The sequence below is a fragment of the Grampus griseus genome, assembly GCF_964374135.1.
Source record: "Grampus griseus genome assembly, chromosome: 19".
NCBI lineage: Eukaryota > Metazoa > Chordata > Mammalia > Artiodactyla > Delphinidae > Grampus > Grampus griseus.
Window position 1 is genome coordinate 24,659,273 of NC_139013.1, and position 17,983 is coordinate 24,677,255.

The following is a 17,983-nucleotide window of genomic DNA, read 5'->3' on the forward strand; positions in this document are numbered from 1 at the left end:
CATGCCGCGGAGCGGCTGGGCCCGTGAGCCATGGCCGCTGAGCCTGCGCGTCCGGAGCCTGTGCTCCGCAACGGGAGAGGCCACACAGTGAGAGGACCGCGTACTGAAAAAAAAAAAAAAGATCCTGGGGACAGATCATGAAAACTGAAGTGGCTGCTGGAAGCCAGGTTTGTGCTACAGAGTCTCTTGCATTTCTACCAGCCCCTAAAACTTTAAAAGGAGCAGCCCATGGAATCCTCTTCCCAGAGTGAAAGGGTTGGGCAGCAGGGTTGTTTTAGTCCCTGAAATGAATAATAATTCTGCTTCTTAATAGGTCCGTAATTAATTCACACATTCGACTGTTCGGTCCAGAAATATGTTTGTGTTGACAATTTTGCATTCGGTGCTTTGAAAACAATCTGTCATGGTTTTATTTGCCTCACCGCCCCAGAAACATCACCACTTTCCAGTATCCACCCAAGTGCTACAATTCCACTACAGTTGCCTGAGACTCTGCTGGTGCCAACTAGGGAGGGGGCTCAGAATGCCCAGGTGGGAAAAGTGAGGTTTGTGCAAGAGCTATCCTCCTTTGAAGGGACAAGACAACCCGATGACCACTCGAATCCTGGTTTGCTCCCTCCCGATTCCCATGACAGCTTCCAGCACTCGGCTGCATGGACTTGAGATCATTCTACCATCCCACATCTCCAGCACTGCATCACTGCATCGCTCCCTAACCCTCAAGCACCAATACTGGCCCACATTTGCCAACTTTTGGTTCATACCATCAGTGCACCTAGGTGATATGTCAGGTAGGACCCCACCCTGGCTTTCTTCATCACCTCCTAAGGAGATAAAATCAGGGTGACAAGGATCATTGGGGGAAAAAACAAAAGGCAAAGCCGGACGGATGCAGAAACAAGGTGTCATTAGTATCAACCTTTACACTGGGTGCTGCTGGGCTCGATTTATGACTGCCACCAACCGGTGAGTCAAGGGTCTCACACAGCCCACTGTTCTCTCCCCTTGCAAAAGAAGAGGAGGCGGGGGAAGGAGGAGGGTCCTCAAAATGGTCCTGGCCCAGGTCTGAGCTACAAACCTCCAGTCTAAGCTCCAATTTCCCCACAAGCCCTGGGACCCAGCAACCTTGCAAAAACGTCGCTGTGGAATAAAGCAATGTTTTCCAAATGTTCCCGAGACGCTTAGTTGCCTATTCAGTTTCCAGATTTCTCCCCTGGACATAATTTTCTCTATTCCTCCAGCTAAGTACAAATAACAACCCTGGACATTATGAAAGAAACATAAGAATATTCTGAACGGTGGAGAAAAGAAGGCAGAATAGCCAGGGACACTGGGACCCAACAAACAACATGGTAGTGAGTACCCTGGGTTTTCCTTTTGCTTCATATATCTCAGATTGGAGCTCAAGCAGTTGGCAACCAGGAAACGCCGACAGATAAGATTTTAAAAGCCCCTAGAAAAGCCTGGGCTCTCGAGCCAAAGGACCAGAAAAGGTATACAGCCTGGCAAGACAGAAAACTTGTAGACAATAACAGCTTGCTCCAACCAAACCCATAGAAAAGGTGTTACCTCCCCACTACCCATTCAAGCAAAGGCTGAGCAGGGCACCTAGATTTCCATGCTCTTAAGGCTGTAACAAGGCATCCAATACCCCATATCCATAGAGTGTCAAAAAAGCCTAGTAGGGAGCCAGACTTTCATACTTGCTGGGCAGTAACATGGCCCCTCCTCATGGTGTCACTAGAGACCATCTGGAGAGCCTGAACTTCCACCCCAACCCAGCAGTAGCAAGGTGCACCTACCCATTCTCCTGGTGTCAGGGAAAGTCAGGTGGGGGACAGGAATGAGGCACTCCTCCCACTATTCAAAGAGGTATCAGTGGAGACCTAGTAGGGAGACTAACCTGGAATTCTTCCCACCTCAATCAAAAATCATTTGTCCCACCAAGAACCAGGAAGATCTCAAATTGAATGGAAAAAGACAATCCATACATACGAAAACTGAGATGACTGAGAAGTTACAGTTCTCTCTCAAGGAATTTGAAGGAGCCATCATAGACTACTCCCAACGATTATGAACATGTGTGAAACAAATGGAAAAAGAGAAAGTCTCAGCAAAGAAACAGAAGATAAAAAGAAGCACTAAATGGAAATTTTAGAAATTAAAAAAACAAAGTTTTAAAAAATCAATGATGGGCTCAACATCAGAAGGGAGGAGGGAAACAGAGGTAAGAATTGGCAAACTGGAAGACATAACAAAAGAAAGCAAATAGATTTATTTTAATGAAAAGAGCCTCAGAGATTGATAAGACTTTAACATTCATGTGGTCAGAGTCCTAGAAGGAGAGGAGAAAGGGGGTGAACTTAAAAAGTACTCAAAAGAAAAAAAAGACAAAGGAAAAAATTTGAGAGCAGAGAAAGAAAAATGACACCTTACCACAGTGGAAAAATAATTCAAATGACAGCAGATTTCTCATCAAAACCCATGGAAGCCAGAAGAAAGTGGTACAATATTTTTCAAGTGCTGAAAGGAAAGAACTGGCAACACAAAATCTATATCCAGCAAAACTACCAATCAGGGATGAAGGGGAAATCAAGACATCCTCAGATGAAGAAAACTAAGAGAATTTGTCACCAGAATGCCTACTGTAAAAAAAAAAAAAAAAGAAAGAAAAGAAACAAAAAGAAAAATAAAAAGAAAGCTAAAGGAACTCCTCTAAATAGAAAAGGAAATGATACAAGAATTCTTGTAAGTAGGAAGAAAACACAGTAAACAAAATTATGGTAAATACAATAATTTCTCTACCTCTTTTGAGTTTTCTAAATTATGTTTGATGGTTGAAGCAAAAATTTACCACTATCTGATATGGTTCTAAATATTTGTAGGAGAAATGTTCTAAACAATTAGATTATAAATACGGTTTATAATCTGGTTGTCTTTACCAGTTCACTTGAACTGGTAAAATGATGACACCAGAAGACTTTGGTAAGCTATGTTTATATAATGTAATGCCTAAGTAATCATTTTAAAAGTTGTACAAAAAGAAACACAACAGGTTAACCAAAATGAAATTCTTGAAAATATTCAAGTAACCCACCGGAAGGCAGGAAGTAGAAAACAGAAATGAAAAGCAGAGAAAACTGACAGAAAACAAATATAAAATGACAAACTTAAGCTCTAACATATAATTAATTACATTAAATATTAATGGTCAAAATATACAAATTGAAAAGACAGATACTGACAGAATGAGGACAGGGAGTAGACCACCTATATTCTATCTACAAGGAACTCACTTAAAATATAACAATATAGGGCTTCCCTAGTGGCGCAGTGGTTGAGAGTCCGCCTGCCGATGCAGGGGACACGGGTTTGTGCCCCAATCCAGGAAGATCCCACATGCCGCAGAGCAGCTAGGCCCGTGAGCCATGGCCGCTGAGCCTGTGCATCTGGAGCCTGTGCTGCGCGGCGGGAGAGGCCACAGCGGTGAGAGGCCACGTACCGCAAAAAAAAAAAAAAAAAATCAATCAGTATAATCCACTATATTAATAGACTAAAGAAGAAAAATCACATGGTCATATAAATAGCTGCAGTTTTAAAAAAATTGACAAAATTCGGGCTTCCCTGGTGGCGCAGTGGTTGGGAGTCTCCCTGCTAATGCAGGGGACACGGGTTTGAGTCCTGGTCTGGGAAGATCCCACATGCCGTGGAGCGGCTGGGCCCGTGAGCCACAACTACTGAGCCTGCGCGTCTGGAGCCTGTGCTCCGCAACAAGAGAGGCCGCGACAGTGAGAGGCCCACACACTGCGATGAAGAGTGGCCCCCGCTTGCCATAACTAGAGAAAGTCCTCGCACAGAAACGAAGACCCAACACAGCAAAATAAATTAATTAATTAATAAACTCCTACCCCCAACATCTTCTAAAAAAAAAAAAAATTGACAAAATTCAACACCCACTCATGATAAAAACTCTTAGGAAAACAGAAATAGAGAAGTTCCTTAACCTGGTAAAGAGTATCTATAAAAAACCTACGGGCTTCCCTGGTGGCGCAGTGGTTGAGAGTCCGCCTGCCGATGCAGGGGACACGGGTTCGTGCCCCCGTCCGGGAAGATCCCACATGCCGCGGAGCAGCTGGGCCCATGAGCCATGGCCGCTGAGCCTGCACGTCCGGAGCCTGTGCTCCACAAAGGGAGAGGCCACAACAGTGAGAGGCCCACGTACCGCAAAAAAAAAACCCTACACCTGTTTTTTTCATAAACAAGTCAAGGATGTCCACTCTCACCACTCTTATTCAACATAATGCTGGAAGTTCTAACCAGAGCAAAAAGCAAGAAGAAGGAAACAAAAGGCACACAGATAGGAAAAGAATAAACAAAACTGTTCCTGTTCACAGATGACATGATTGTCTGTGTAGAAGATCCCATGGAATCTACCAAAAAAACTCCTACAATTGAGTTGAGCAAAGTCAAGGGGTACAAAATCAACATTCAGAAACCAACTGTAGGGCTTCCCTGGTGGTGCAGTGGTTGAGAGTCCGCCTGCCGATGCAGGGGACACGGGTTCGTGCCCCGGTCTGGGAAGATCCCACACACCGCAGAGCGGCTAGGCCCGTGAGCCATGGCCGCTGAGCCTGCGCGTCAGGAGCCTGTGCTCCGCAACGGGAGAGGCCACAACAGTGAGAGGCCCGCGTACCGCAAAAAATAAAAACAAAAATAATAAAACAATTTTGAAAAAGAACAATAAAAAAGGAGGATTCAGTCCGATTTCAAGACTTAAACAGCTATAGCAATTAAGACTGTGTCATATTGACAGAGGAATAGACACATAGATCAATGCAACCCAGAAACAGATCCTCACAAACATGCCCAACTGATAATTAACAGTTCAATGGAAGAACTATAGTCTTTACAAAAAATGGTCCAGGAGCAACTGGACATGGGGGTGGGTGGTACTCAACCCAAATTTATATAAAAATTAACTCAAAATGGATCATGGACTTAAATGTAAAATTATAAAAGTTATTTGAAAAAAATAGGAAAAAATCTTTGGGATTTAGGATTAGGCATAGAGTTCTTAAACTGGAAACCAAAGACTTGGAGCCATAAAGGAAAAATTGATAATTTGGACTTCATCAAACTTTAAAACTTTTACTCTACAAAAGACCCACTTAAGAAGATGAAAAGACAAGCTACAGACCAAGAGGAAACGTCTGCAAACCACATATCTGACAAAGGACTAGTATCTAGAATATACAAGAACTCCAAACGTCAACCACAAAAAAGGAAACAATCCAATTAGAAAATAGGCAAAAGATATAAAAATGCTTTTCATCAAAAAGGATAAACAGGGCTTCCCTGGTGGCGCAGTGGTTGAGAGTCCGCCTGCCGATGCACGGCACACGGGTTCGTGCCCCGGTCCGGGAGGATCCCACGTGCCGCGGAGCAGCTGGGCCCGTGAGCCATGGCCGCTGAGCCTGCGCGTCCAGAGCCTGTGCTCCACAACGGGAGAGGCAACAGCAGTGAGAGGCCCGCAAAAAAAAAAAAAAAAAAAAGGATAAACAGATGGCAAATAAGCCCATGAAAAAATGTTTAACATCATGAGCCATTAGGGAAATACACATTAAAACCACAATAAGATATCACCACCTACCTATCAGATCGGTTAAAATTAGAAATAGTGACGAACCGAACGCTGGTGAGGATGTGGAGAAACTTGCTGGTGGCAATGTAAAATGGCACAGCTACTCTCGAAAAGTTTGGCAGTTCTTAAAAAGTCATACATTCAAGTGCTATAGGCCCAGCAACTGTACTCCTGGAATTTATCCCAAAGATCATGTAGACTTACATATGATTCCATTTATATAACATTCTTGAAATGACAGAAATATAGAAACGGAGAACAGATTAGTGATTTCCAGAGGTTAAGGAAGGAGCGGGGGCAGGATGCAAGTGGCTATGGCTTTAAAAGGAAAGCATGAAGGATTCTTGTGTTCTGTAGCTGGAAGTGTATGGGTGTCAGTATCTTAGTTGTGACACTGTACTTCTCAGTTTACAAACTGTTACGGTTAGAGGAAACTGAATCTCCAGTTATCTCAAAATTAAAAGTTTAATTTTTTATAGTTAATAATTTTATAAGGATGAAAAGAGGACCATAAAAAGCTTTAAAAGAAGGTGGGGTGGGAGCACCACTGTGCTTCCCCAAGCTCTCTGGCTTGAGGCATAGGAACTGTGAGGGAAAGGACATGGGGTTGCCAGATTAAATACAGGATAGCTGGTTAATCTGAACTTCAGGTAAGCAACGCATAACTTTTTAGCCTAAGTATGTCCCAAACAATATTGGAGACATACTTAGACTAAAAAATTATTTGTTGTTCACTTGGAATTCAAATTTAACCAGCCGGCCTGTATTTTTATTTGCTAAATCTGGAAACCCTAGGAGGGAAATACAGGACACAGGCATCTGGAGGCAGCTGGGGGCTGTAGACTGAAAGGGGGAGGGTGGACCCAGGGAGGAGTAAGAAAGACTTAAGGAGAGAGGCCAGACAGCAGGCAAAGGGATGCCGGGGGACCACAAAGATGCCCCAGACTGGGCAGTGCCTTAAGAGAGGGGGAAGGCAGACACTAGCATGGGAGGTTCCCAAGCTGCTGGGTTTATGGAGCTCTGGTGAAAGGATCCTTTGTGGGTGGTCCACAAAGAATCCAGAAAAAGGGCAAAAGAGTGGATGCTTGAGTCTCCAGTGCTGATCCGGGCTGGAGGGAGCCTGACAGACCATCCGAGGTTGGGGAGGGGCCCCTTTAGGCACTAGAAGCAGCACTCGATTAACCCCAGGCTGTCCCCTGGGCACCCGGGGCTGCTCTCACCACGATGTGTCACCACCCTCTAGGATCTCCCCTTCCTGTGGGGGAAGGGCATGCACAGCAGCAGGCTCAGGTGTCCAGGTCGGTGGGCAGTCATGCATCTGATCAAAACTAAAACTAGTCCGGGCCCTCGCTCTCAGCCAAAGTCACCTCCTAGCCAGGCCATTGCCAGTCATACGTTTTTACGCTGCTCCTGGACACACGTGGTTGCCCCTTCTCTTCTTCACAGAACATATCACTTTCTGAAAGAGTCGGGATTTTTAATTTGTTTTCTTGTTTAACAGTTGATCCCCACTAGCTCCAGGATTGCAGGCACTTGGTCTGTCTTACTGCAACATCTACTCCTAGTACCTGGCACAGAGTAGGTGTTCAGGAAAGAAAAAAAAGTGCTGAATGAATGAAGGAGTAAATGAATAAACCCATCTGATGAAAGCTACCCCTTCTGGAGCTATCCTGCAGGCACAGCTCCTTGGAACTTGGTAAAGGCAGAGGGCCAGTCTTCATCCTCCAGGAAGCCCTCAGCAGCAACCTCTGAGCTGCCACGGACTGGCACCTGGGATTGTAGGCTCAGCGTGGTCACAGAGGGGCTCAGTCCATCCTCTCTAAACAAGGGCTCTAGCAGCAGCGTCATTATCTTTAATGAGTCCCTGCCACAGGGACTAATAATAATAATATTAATATTAATAGCTACCACTTACTAAGAACTTACATGTGCTGGGCACTTGTCATATATTTTAAGTCATTAATTCTTCAAACAGCCCCCAAAAGGTAGGGGTGGTGACCCTCTACTGTTTGTGCAGCCCCCTCCTTGTGAAAAATAGATACCCTTTCTCTTTTCAAGATCACCCTCCCCATTCCCACTGTGGGGGGACGAGGGGCAGATACTGGCCCACCTCAGCGTCCAGGGAGGGTGGGTAGTGCCAGCGCAACCAGTCAACCCACTCCAACTCCCTGGCTACAATGATTGCCTCCTGGGCAGCTTTAGGACGCTTCTGAGGCAGTAAGCCTTGGTCCTGAAACCTCTTCTGCTGATGAAGAAGCACATGCCCCTCTTTGCTGGGACCACTGAGTGGGGAGCTGCTGTCTGTCACTGGCACCAGGGGATCCCACCTGGGAATGAAGGCAACAAAGAGAAAGCAGAGCTGAGAGGAGGTGGAAAAAAGATAGATTGGTGATGACTTTCTTAAAAAACCCCTGGATCCAGCCATGCCTGAAGCCAGCTACCTAATGTATCCCCAGACTTTTCAGTTACATTAGCCAATAACTCTCTTTTGAATGTTGTAGTCAGTGTGAGTTGCATCCCTGACGTGTCACTGAACGAGACCTGCCTAAACTGCTATGTTAGTACAGCTATGTTAAGATGAGGGCATTTTATAGATGTGGAGCTGAAGCATACAAAAGGCCAAATAACTTAGTTAACCATGAGCTGGAAGTGCTCTTAACCACTCTGATTCACTGTAGAGTTCTACATTCTATGTGTGTGTGCACACGTGTGCACGTTTCTAATTAATATTCATATCTACAAAAGATTGAGCAAACTGTTGGTGCTTAATAAAGATCTTCTGGATAAACTAAAATCAGTAACTTCCTAATAAAGCGTCTTTGTTTAGAAAACACTCCCATCAGCAACCCTGGATTCTTACTGCAAGTCAGGATCACGACTCACAGTGTGTCTTTGGGGAATCACTTCCCTTCTCCCTGCCTCGGTTTCCCCAGGAAAATGGGCTGGAAACTGCACCCAGTGGGGCATCTGTGAGACCGGTCAGCCAGTGAGGGACACCCCGACTCCTTCAGGGCAGGGATCTGCAGTCAGAAGAGGAGGCCTCCCACTTCCTCCGCACTGAAGCCCAGGGACCCGTGACGAAGGGAGCCCTGGACAGGCATCCACAGCCCAGTGTGAGACTCTGGCACCTACTAGGAGCTCAGAACAGAGCAGGCCAAGCCCTGGGGTTGCAGGGCCCTTGTTTTCTGCCGTCACTCCAGTGAGGCTCAGCCAGAAGCAGATGCATGGGAAACTGCTCACATGTCAGCTGCGCCCAAGCAGCCAAATGACCGTAAAGGGCATCCAACAAAGTCAACTCAACAACACAGGCCTCCAAGTCCACGGCACAGAGAGCACGTGAAGAAGGCCGTGCCTGCGGGCTGGCCCATCAAGATGGTGCCAAGGCCCCAGGCCCTGACCCTCCAGGACTGGCTCCATCGCTATCTCTTCTCCATCCTTCCTCTGCTCCCTGCTGGCTCTCTCCTCTTAGCCTAGAAACATACTCTGGTCTTTCCCTCTTCAAAATGCAAAAGCTTCCTCTGACCCTTGGACCCCTCGGCTCCTGTTTTCTGCCCTTCCTTCCCAGTCTGGAACCTGGAAATTCAAGTCTACACTGCTGGTCTCCCCACCTCTCCTCAACCTGTTCCTCCGTCTGATTTCATGGACGATGGTCATCCTCAGGACAGTCCAGCAGACCCCATTCAGCCTGCCTCCACGGGCCTCTCTGTGGCCCCTCACGCTGCTGCCCAGAAGCACTTTGCTGTCTGGGTATAGATGACCCCACGCTCCTCATGCCCCTCCCTTCTCCCAGCTGCCTCACCATCTGTGCTGAGGCCTTCAAACCTCTCCTCCAGCCAAGGCCTTCCTCCTGAGCTCCCCACCCATGCGGCCAACTGCTGGCCAGACACCAACATTCAGATAGGCCACAGGCAGCTCCTGCAAGGCCAAATTGCCAACAAACTCGAGCTAACTAAGTGTGATGGGCCTCCAGGTGTAGGCGTTAAGAGGATTCCAGGCTCTGAAATCACACTGCCTGAGTTCAAATCCCCCACCTGCAGCTTACTGACACTGGACACATCCCCTCAATTCCCCGTGTACAAAATGGGGAGAACAACAATGCCCCTCTCATAAGCTGTCGCGGGGTTAAATGTGATAACACATGTAGATATTGGCAGCAGGGCCTGATACTCAGTAAGTCCTGTTAGATGGTAACGATCCCTACTGGAATCATCACCTTCTTTGCTAACCCCCAATAGCTCTTCTTCAGGCATGGTATCATCTTCTACCTGTCACTCAGAAGCTGGTCGCCTGGGACCTTGGAGTCATTCCTAACTTCTCTTACTTCCCATTTCCATTCAATTCTCAAATCCTGCTGGTTTTGCCTCTCAAGTGTTTCTCCAAGCCACACCCTCCTAACCAATATCCTCATCTTCTCTCACCTACTCTACTGTAGCCTTTTCTGTGACCCACCTAACTCCTGCCTCAAAATTTATTCTGTAGTGATACTGAATTGTCTACAATTTCCCCACAAACTACATGGGCCTCTTCTCTATGAACTGGATTATGCTATTTTCTCTGCCTGGAAGGCCCCTCCCACCTTACCTTCCACCTTCTAGGAGCCTGATTAGGTGTCACCTCCTCCTGAAAGCTTTCCTGGAATGCCCAGATTGGGCAACATGCCTGTCCTTTGAGCTTCTGTATCTTAGACTTAGTGACATGATATTAACTTACCCTTTCAGGTTACCCCCTTCCCAACTTGGCTAGCGGTTCCTCACTGAGGATCTCAATCACGTTTACTGAACTGAGGTTACTATTCAAAGAAACCCACCTATGGAGGGCCTTATAAAAAGGATGAAATCGATCAAAATGAGAAAATTTCCACTATTTTAAAATCCAGAAATGACGGATTCTTCATAGACCAAAGTACTTGATCAACAGCCTCCTTAAACCAACCGATGAGATTCAAAGTCAGGGAAAGTGAGTTCCCTCATCCATGGGGGCTGTTAAGGAGGGAAGTGACTATGCCCTACCTGGGGGATAAAGAAGGAGGAAGAGAAGAAGGAGAGAGGGGAGGCGGAGAAGAAGAAGAAAGAATTAGATGATAGGCTCTCTGTACAAGCTTGTTATCCTGACAGAACAGTCCCAGAACTTGAAACGTGATCTCTGGGGGCAGAGGGAGACAGTTTTATCACATATTAAGGTTAGACAGATGTTTTGGGTGTGTGGTGCTACCTGAATCAAAAGCACCACAAAAGAGCTAGCACAGCCCTGCTCAGCAAGATGTGTTCCCAACAGAAAGGCACAGGAACCTTTTTTTCCCTTTCCTTTTCCTTTTCCTTTTCACATGTTTTTCTCTTCAGTCATATTTGAGGGTTTTGGATTTCCCTGGTGTGAGGGCGAAACACTGATTTCCACACCAGACCTTCCTTCCTCTCCAAAAATACTGCAGGCCAGGTCTTCAGCAAGGGTCCTGGGTGTGGAAACAGCCTCAGAAAGAGGGGGTACCTGGTCTGAAAGGTGGGTTTCAACATGTCTCCTGGGATGTGCTTCTTAAAGACTTAGAAGGCAGAAAATCTCCCTCTCTCTCCAACACACACACACACACACACACACACACACACACACACACACACACACACTCTGAGCAGACCCTTCCCCTCTAGGTGGACCAGGGCCCATCCTGCCACAGTATCAGGAAGACAGACAAGAACCACCCGCCTAGCATGGGGGGCATTTTAAAGGCCTGAGCAGGAGGTGGGAGAGGTTGATCTTCCAAATGCCCCCCATTTCTTCACTGCCGACAGCAAAGCCCAGGCCTTAAGAGGCACCCAGGGAAAGAGGCTGACGTGACCAAGAAAATAACATCTTCAGAATGACTAATGCCCCACCAGGACGGGACCAGCTCTGGCCTGGCTGCCTGCCAGAGGGTCCACAGCCACTTTCCAAGGACACGGAGGGCAAACGTCCCTGACAAGTTCCCCCAAGGACTGTCCCTTCCCAGCTCTGCCCCTCCTCGGGGCTCCCCCCAGGGGCCTGTGAAGCCCTGAGTTAGGACACCAGGGCCCAGAGGCTGAGTCACTCCCTTGGGGCCAACCTGGGTCATAGCAAGTTCGTTATTTCAAGGACAAGTTCTCAGACCCCTCGTCCAGCCATCGGCCTGACAGAGACCGGGAGGGGAGAGGTCTGCGAGCGGATGAGGAGATGAAGAGAGAGCAGGCGGACTAGCTTCCCGGGGCTCTGAGGCCCCAAGTGCCCTGGGGGGGCTGTTCACGTCTTGTACAGAACACGCCCAACACACATGGGGAGACGCTCATCCTCCAGCCATCGGGGGCCCTGTCTCTGGGCCAGGCCCCCCACAAGCCTTCCTCAGCTCTCCCTCAGCAGGCCCCGGGGAGCCCAAGGCGGGGGCCTCCCGCAGAGCCATTTTCCAGGGTGTCGGGGGGGGGGCGGATCTCGGGGGAGAGGGGCGCAGGGGGAGGTGAGGAAGGGGCAGCTGGGTGGAGCCAGGTCGTCCCCACAGGAGGTCACAGAACAGAACTGTGGACTGCTCCAAGTTTTTGATGTGCCTGCTCAGGGAGGGAGTGTCTAAAACCATTTCAAAAGCTGGGGGAAGCCCAGAGAAGGGGGGCCTCATTGTCTGTGGGGAGGGGGGATTTCAAAGGAGACCCCGCCACTGAAAGGTTTCAAAAGACCCTTGCCTTTCGATCAGCTCCAAATCACGCCCTCACCAGCGGCAGCCAGGAGAGGGGTGCTGGGAAAATGTTTCCAAGGAGACGTGTCCCTGAGTCATCGTAACTCCCGGGGTCTGGAGGCTGCAAAGCCACGATGAGGCACCCCCCCACCCCGCTATAAAAAGGTCAGTTTAGCATCCCCCGGGGGTGGGCTCCCACAGTCCAGGTCCCTGGGGAGGCCTGCCTCAGACCCCCGGTGCCCCAAGTTCATGAGAACGCCACCAAGCTGAACGGCGTCACGTCTATGTGCCGAGTACCCTCGGTGCCACTAAGGGGGGCTTTCACCCCCGCCAGCTCCAGGCAGCCACTCTGGGCTTGGGCCATTTAGCAGGGGAAGCTGTCCACAGGGACACTGGACAGTGTCTACCGGGGCTGCAGCGCCAGCCCCCAGCCAGAGCTCGTGCACCTGCTTCTCTTCCATTCACACCTCCCACAGTCACTCCCGCCACCTTCCCCAAGCCACCAGGGCCAACAGGCACACAGCACAGGCCAAATATAAGTTCCATCACCTCCCTCCTCCCTTCCCTCCCTGCCTCATTCCCTCACCTCTGGACCAGACGGGGCAGGTCTCTGGGTTTTTTTGCTTCTTTTTTTTGCATAATGAGTTTATTTTTTAAAGGCATACAGACAATAAACAAAGCAAACATTCCATCAGATATTAACTTCTCCCAAGTATTATCTGTCCTAGAATCATTCCATTAAGTTCCAGTCTCTAGACATCTTAAATTCAATAATCATCTTCATCAGATCCATTACTTTTCTTCTGTTGAATTTAACTATTGTTTTCTGTTCGTTGGCTTACTTTTTCAAGGATTTCTATTAAACCTTGTTCTGATACCTTCCCACTTAGTTGTCCATACCGTGCCCTCTCATCCCATTTTCTTCCCCCTCAACACTGCACCCAGATTAATCTCCCCAAAGCACCCAGCTACAACCAGGCCATACTCTGCTCCAAAACCTTCAATGGCTCCCTAGCGTGTAAGCCCAAGGTTGTACACTCAGGTGCCCGCAGGGGCCAGGCAGGGGCCACAAATGAGCAAAGCATCCCCCCAACTCACAACAGGGACTGGTGGGGCCTGTGGTTCCAGCTGCTGCCCAGCTCCCATCAACTGTGCTCTGTGGGAATATGGGCCATGGCTGCCACCTCTCCTGGTTCTCAAGGGAAACCAAATAAAACACCCACCAAGGGGCCCCCAGATTTGGACCCCAGCCTACAGGGTCAAGTTCAAACCTGAATCCCTTAACCTGGCCTTCAAGGCCCTCCATGGTCCAGCCCCAAGCCACCTCCCCACCCTCACTGCCCATGACATTACAACGTGCAATGCCTCCACCCTAGTCAAGTAGGGCTCGTCCATTCCCCAGCCACCTCCTCTGCCCCTGCCTCTGAGCTTTGCTCACCCTACAGTCCTCCCACAGATGCTGCTTCCCACCTTCTCAGCCGAACCACAGCACATCCTTCAAGGACCTGCTTCTTCCTTACAATCAGCTCTCCGAGGGCCCTGTTCTCTAGCAACTGTCCTTCATTGCTAAGCTGCTCCCTTTGCCAGGGATGGCCCTAAACCACAGAGAAAACGCCTCCTTACCTTTCAATACCCAGGCCTTCCTGATGGACTTATTTGGATCCAGCAGTCCCTGTTCCGGAAGCATCAACCTCACTACACTGTGCTTACTGGATGCCCACCAGCCTCCCCCATGGACAGGAAGCCCCTGAGGGTAGGGCTGGGTCTCTCCCACCACAGGCCCTGGCAGGGGAGCCACACACAGTGGAGGGAGCCTGGTTTTTATTCAGACCCTGGCTCTGCTATTTCCTGGCTGGAAGAACTTGGGTAAGTCATTAAACCTCCTCTGTGAGGTGGAAAACCAGAAGCTACGTAAGTACCCGGCCTGTGGTGGGGCTCAGTCCACGGCAGCTGTTAGCATCCTCACCCAGTGTGACCTCCCTCCACTGGACAGAGTGGTGCTGTGGTGTCTTCTGCGGGATGCTGTGAGGTCTCTGAGGGCAGGGGCCATGTCCCCTTCACCCTCTATCACCCACAGGGACCACCCCAGGTCTCTACATGCAGCACATGCTCAACGTTCTTTGATTGATGGAGGTGATGAGGTCAGGGAAGGAAGGGCAGGTGAGGGGGGCAGGGCAGAGAGAGGGGAGATACAGCCCTGCCAGCAGAGGTGTAGCCCCAGCAGGTCCCTGGCCCGTGCCTCATGGCCATGAGCCAAGGGCCTGCATGTGAGACCTCGTGCAGCTGCATAAACGTCTTGCCTGGACGCTCAGGCTCTGAGACCAACAGCTCCTTGCTGCCTGCTCTCAGGTCCCCACACCCCGCGCATCCTGAGAACAGGCCAGCTCACGGCACTGCCGAGCGAGCCTGGTGAGGGGCCCTTTCCAGCCACCAGCCGGGACTTCTTGCAGGACCCCGCCCTCTGCTCACACAGAGACCCAAGTGCCAATCAAACCCTCCTTTCACATCTTCCACCACTCTAGTTAAGAGCAAGCCCTCGCCTTCCACCTGTGGACACCCAGCTTCCAGGTGCTGCGCAAAAGGAAAGGTGGAAGGGAGAAAGGAGGCGGGGAGAAACACCTTTGACTCACCGTGGTCCAATTAGTCAGCCTCTCGACCTTGGTACTTACAAACAAGAGCGCACATTAACACCTGCTACAAAAGCAAACCTTTTTAGATATCTTCGTCTTCACCTCCCTGACACTGCCGTGAAAGCGCGCTCAGCAGCCAGTGACGGACAGAGTAGTTTCCTTCTTCTACTTCAGCAGGGGCCTCTCACACAACTAAAAAGTCACCAGCCTTCCTGTCGGGCTGAATTCCCAGGGTCCCCTGCCCCTCCCGTGCTTCTCATGTCCCCTCGTCATTGAGGGAGCCCCACCAAGGCACCCAGTTGTGCTCAGCGCCTTCAGGGGACCTGCCCCGAGTCACTGGGACGCTAGGTACCCAAACTCACTGAGCAGCAGCTGGCGGGGACCAGGGGACCGCAGCCACCCTGAGCACAGCTCCACTGAAGAAGGGCCTTATCATGTACAGTGTGGATGACGGCACAGATGCGGAACAACTCTCACAGGCTGAGGTGGGAGGGAGACTTCATACAACCGACCACTTTGGAAGTGTATTCATCTGTATCTACTGAAGGGGAGCCTACTCATATCCTATGACCCACCAATTTCAGTCGGAGAGATATTCCCATTAAAACCCCATGTGAGTGTCCACCAACGACCCATACAAGGATGGTCACAGCAGCACAGTATTTGAAACAATTCCGCAAAGGAAACTACCAGATGCCCATCAGTATGTGTATCAAGAACAGATAAATGGTGATGTGTTCACACAATGGAATACCATACACCCGTGAGAAGGGGCAATGTCCAACCACAGGCGCTAATAGGAACAAGCAAAAGGCACCAGACACAAGTGAGCAGAGACGGTGTGATCTCATTTACATAAAACGCGAAACAACCACAAGTAACCTATGGTGTTAGCATCAGATGCTGAGGCCCTTCTGTTGGTGGGGGAAGGGGTTGGAGGGGGCCGAGGGGGGGTTCTGGGATGCAGGAATGGTCTGCTTCTTCACCTGGGTGTTGGTTACCCAAGTGTGCTCAGTTCGTGAGGATCCACTGAGGTGGACGCTTAAGTGGACCTTTTTTTAATGTACGCGATCAAGGGTTTTGTAAAGCAGCAGTCTGTTGGCATGGCTGTTGTTAAGACTTTAATGAGAACGTATGAGAGGCAGAAAAATGGAGAGAAAGTCAGGGTCGGGATGCTCAACCCAGGCCTGATCTTTCATCACTCAGACTGCGGGAGTCTTGGAGAAGGTGATCACGCTTCCGCCAAAGACCCAGGGCACCAAGATTCCAGAAGTTCTCAAGGCCCTCACTGCCAAACCCACCCCCTGGGCTAGCCCCATGCCACCAGAAATCCGCTGTGCCCTCTCTTATAGCAAGGGCCTCCCTAGCCGCCAGGGAGACCACAGCCACCCACAGAAGGCAAGTAAGACCTCAAGGCTTCCCTCCATCCCTCGGGCCAAGTGGGAACACGATGGGACTTGGAAAGCTCCCTTCTTTAAAGGCTGAATTTCCCAAAGTCCAAGACCGCTTGAAGAGGAATGGGAAAAGCAGCGGAATAACTCTGTAAGCATTCTCTTTTGACAATGTGCCTGAGGAATTCCCCACGTTTCGTGGGGAAACGTGAGCAGTTAAATCTATTTGATGCCATGACATACGAAATTGAAGCGTAATTGCCCCTGAGTGCTTGACAACTGGAAAGCACTTCATTCCAGAAATGGAGGGAAATTTATGCTGGGAAATGGAAGAGACTGTCAAAAGTTGGACTGCAATGGGAGTGGAGCCGCGCGAAAAGAAGGTTCGGGTGGAGAAAGTGCTCCAGTTCTGACGTTTTTAGTCCCATTTGAAACGTCGCAGAAACAGCAGCAGTGACTCTATCCTTTGAGCTACAAGCCAGTGAAATGATGATTGGAACCAAACATTTCAACCCCGAGGAGCGGCCGCAGCACAGGTAGGAGGAGACGCGTGCTTACCAATCATGTGGTTGGCAACGTGGATTTGGATCTCTCTCTCGTTCTCGAAGGTCATCTGACACTTGATGCACTGGTACGTCTTCTTCTGTTTGGAAACCAAAAGGAAAGGAATTAGACAGCCAGGGTGCAGAACAGAGCAGAAAGCAAAAGTTCCTGGAGGCCGTGGCTCAAGACTTCCCAGAATGGCTCTGATCCACTCCTAGTTCTCTCCAGGCCATTCTCTTCCCACCTGCCTCTGCATCCAGCTCAGATTCAGCCTGGGGACGTGGGGACAGGCTCCACTGCAAGGGAGCTGCTCCTCTGCTCGACCCGGGGAAACTGCCCCATCCCAAGGTGAGGGCACACAGCAGAACCACAGAAAGGAAGCTGAGGCAGGCTGTTCTGCTTGGGGTATGCTCAAATCCATCTACCCATCTTCCACCCATCTATGCCTGCTGCATCCACTCATCCATCCGTCTGTTCATCCATCTATCTACCCATCACTGTCTACCTACCCCCTGTCTACCCACCCATCCGTCTAAACACACACACACACCCATTCATTCATCTAGCCACCCATCCATCCACCCATCCATCCATCCACCCATCCACCCATCCATTCATCTCTCTTTGCACCCATCCAACTCCTCTCTCATCTATTTACCTACCCTAAGAACCGAGTGGCCAAGCAGGGGAGACTGCTTCCATCAGCTCTGACACTCAGGGGTGAATGAAGAATTCCTCATCTGCCCTAGACACACAAGGCCCCGGGTGATCCTACAGCTGGCTTCCACACACGGGGAGCTATTACCAACTGCTTTTGTGGGGAGGGGGGCAGAAAAATGGAGAACGTGAAAAGTTTCAAAGCTTCTCGAAGACTGGTTCCAAAGAGTGGAGCTTCAGTGTGAAACCAGCCCACCGTGGACAGAGGTGTGTTGCCTGAGTGGGGGAAGGGCTGTGGCTGTGCGTTTTTAGGAAGAGGGAGGGGTGGTATGGGAATCAAAATATCCAAGTTTTCTGAAGACTACTTTGGGTCCTGGGATGATGGGGCCTCCCTCGGCCTCTGGAAAAGAGGGCAAGACTCTGGATTTCCTGGCTGAGCGCTGAGACCCAA

At 49.6% G+C, this 17,983-nt stretch overlaps 1 protein-coding gene across 7 annotated transcripts in view; it reads right to left on the reverse strand.

The window, feature by feature from the left end:
- The window catches only part of ZNF423 (zinc finger protein 423), a 326,671-nt gene that overhangs the window by 110,157 nt on the left and 198,531 nt on the right, over positions 1 to 17,983 (reverse strand). For 6 of the 7 annotated variants that reach the window (XM_082676940.1, XM_082676939.1, XM_082676938.1 and 3 more), the window contains one exon: positions 16,891 to 16,975. In XM_082676940.1, the coding sequence (XP_082533066.1) occupies positions 16,891 to 16,975 (85 nt within the window). The remainder of the gene's footprint in view (positions 1 to 16,890; positions 16,976 to 17,983) is intronic. The other variant, XM_082676937.1, reaches the window with a different exon arrangement.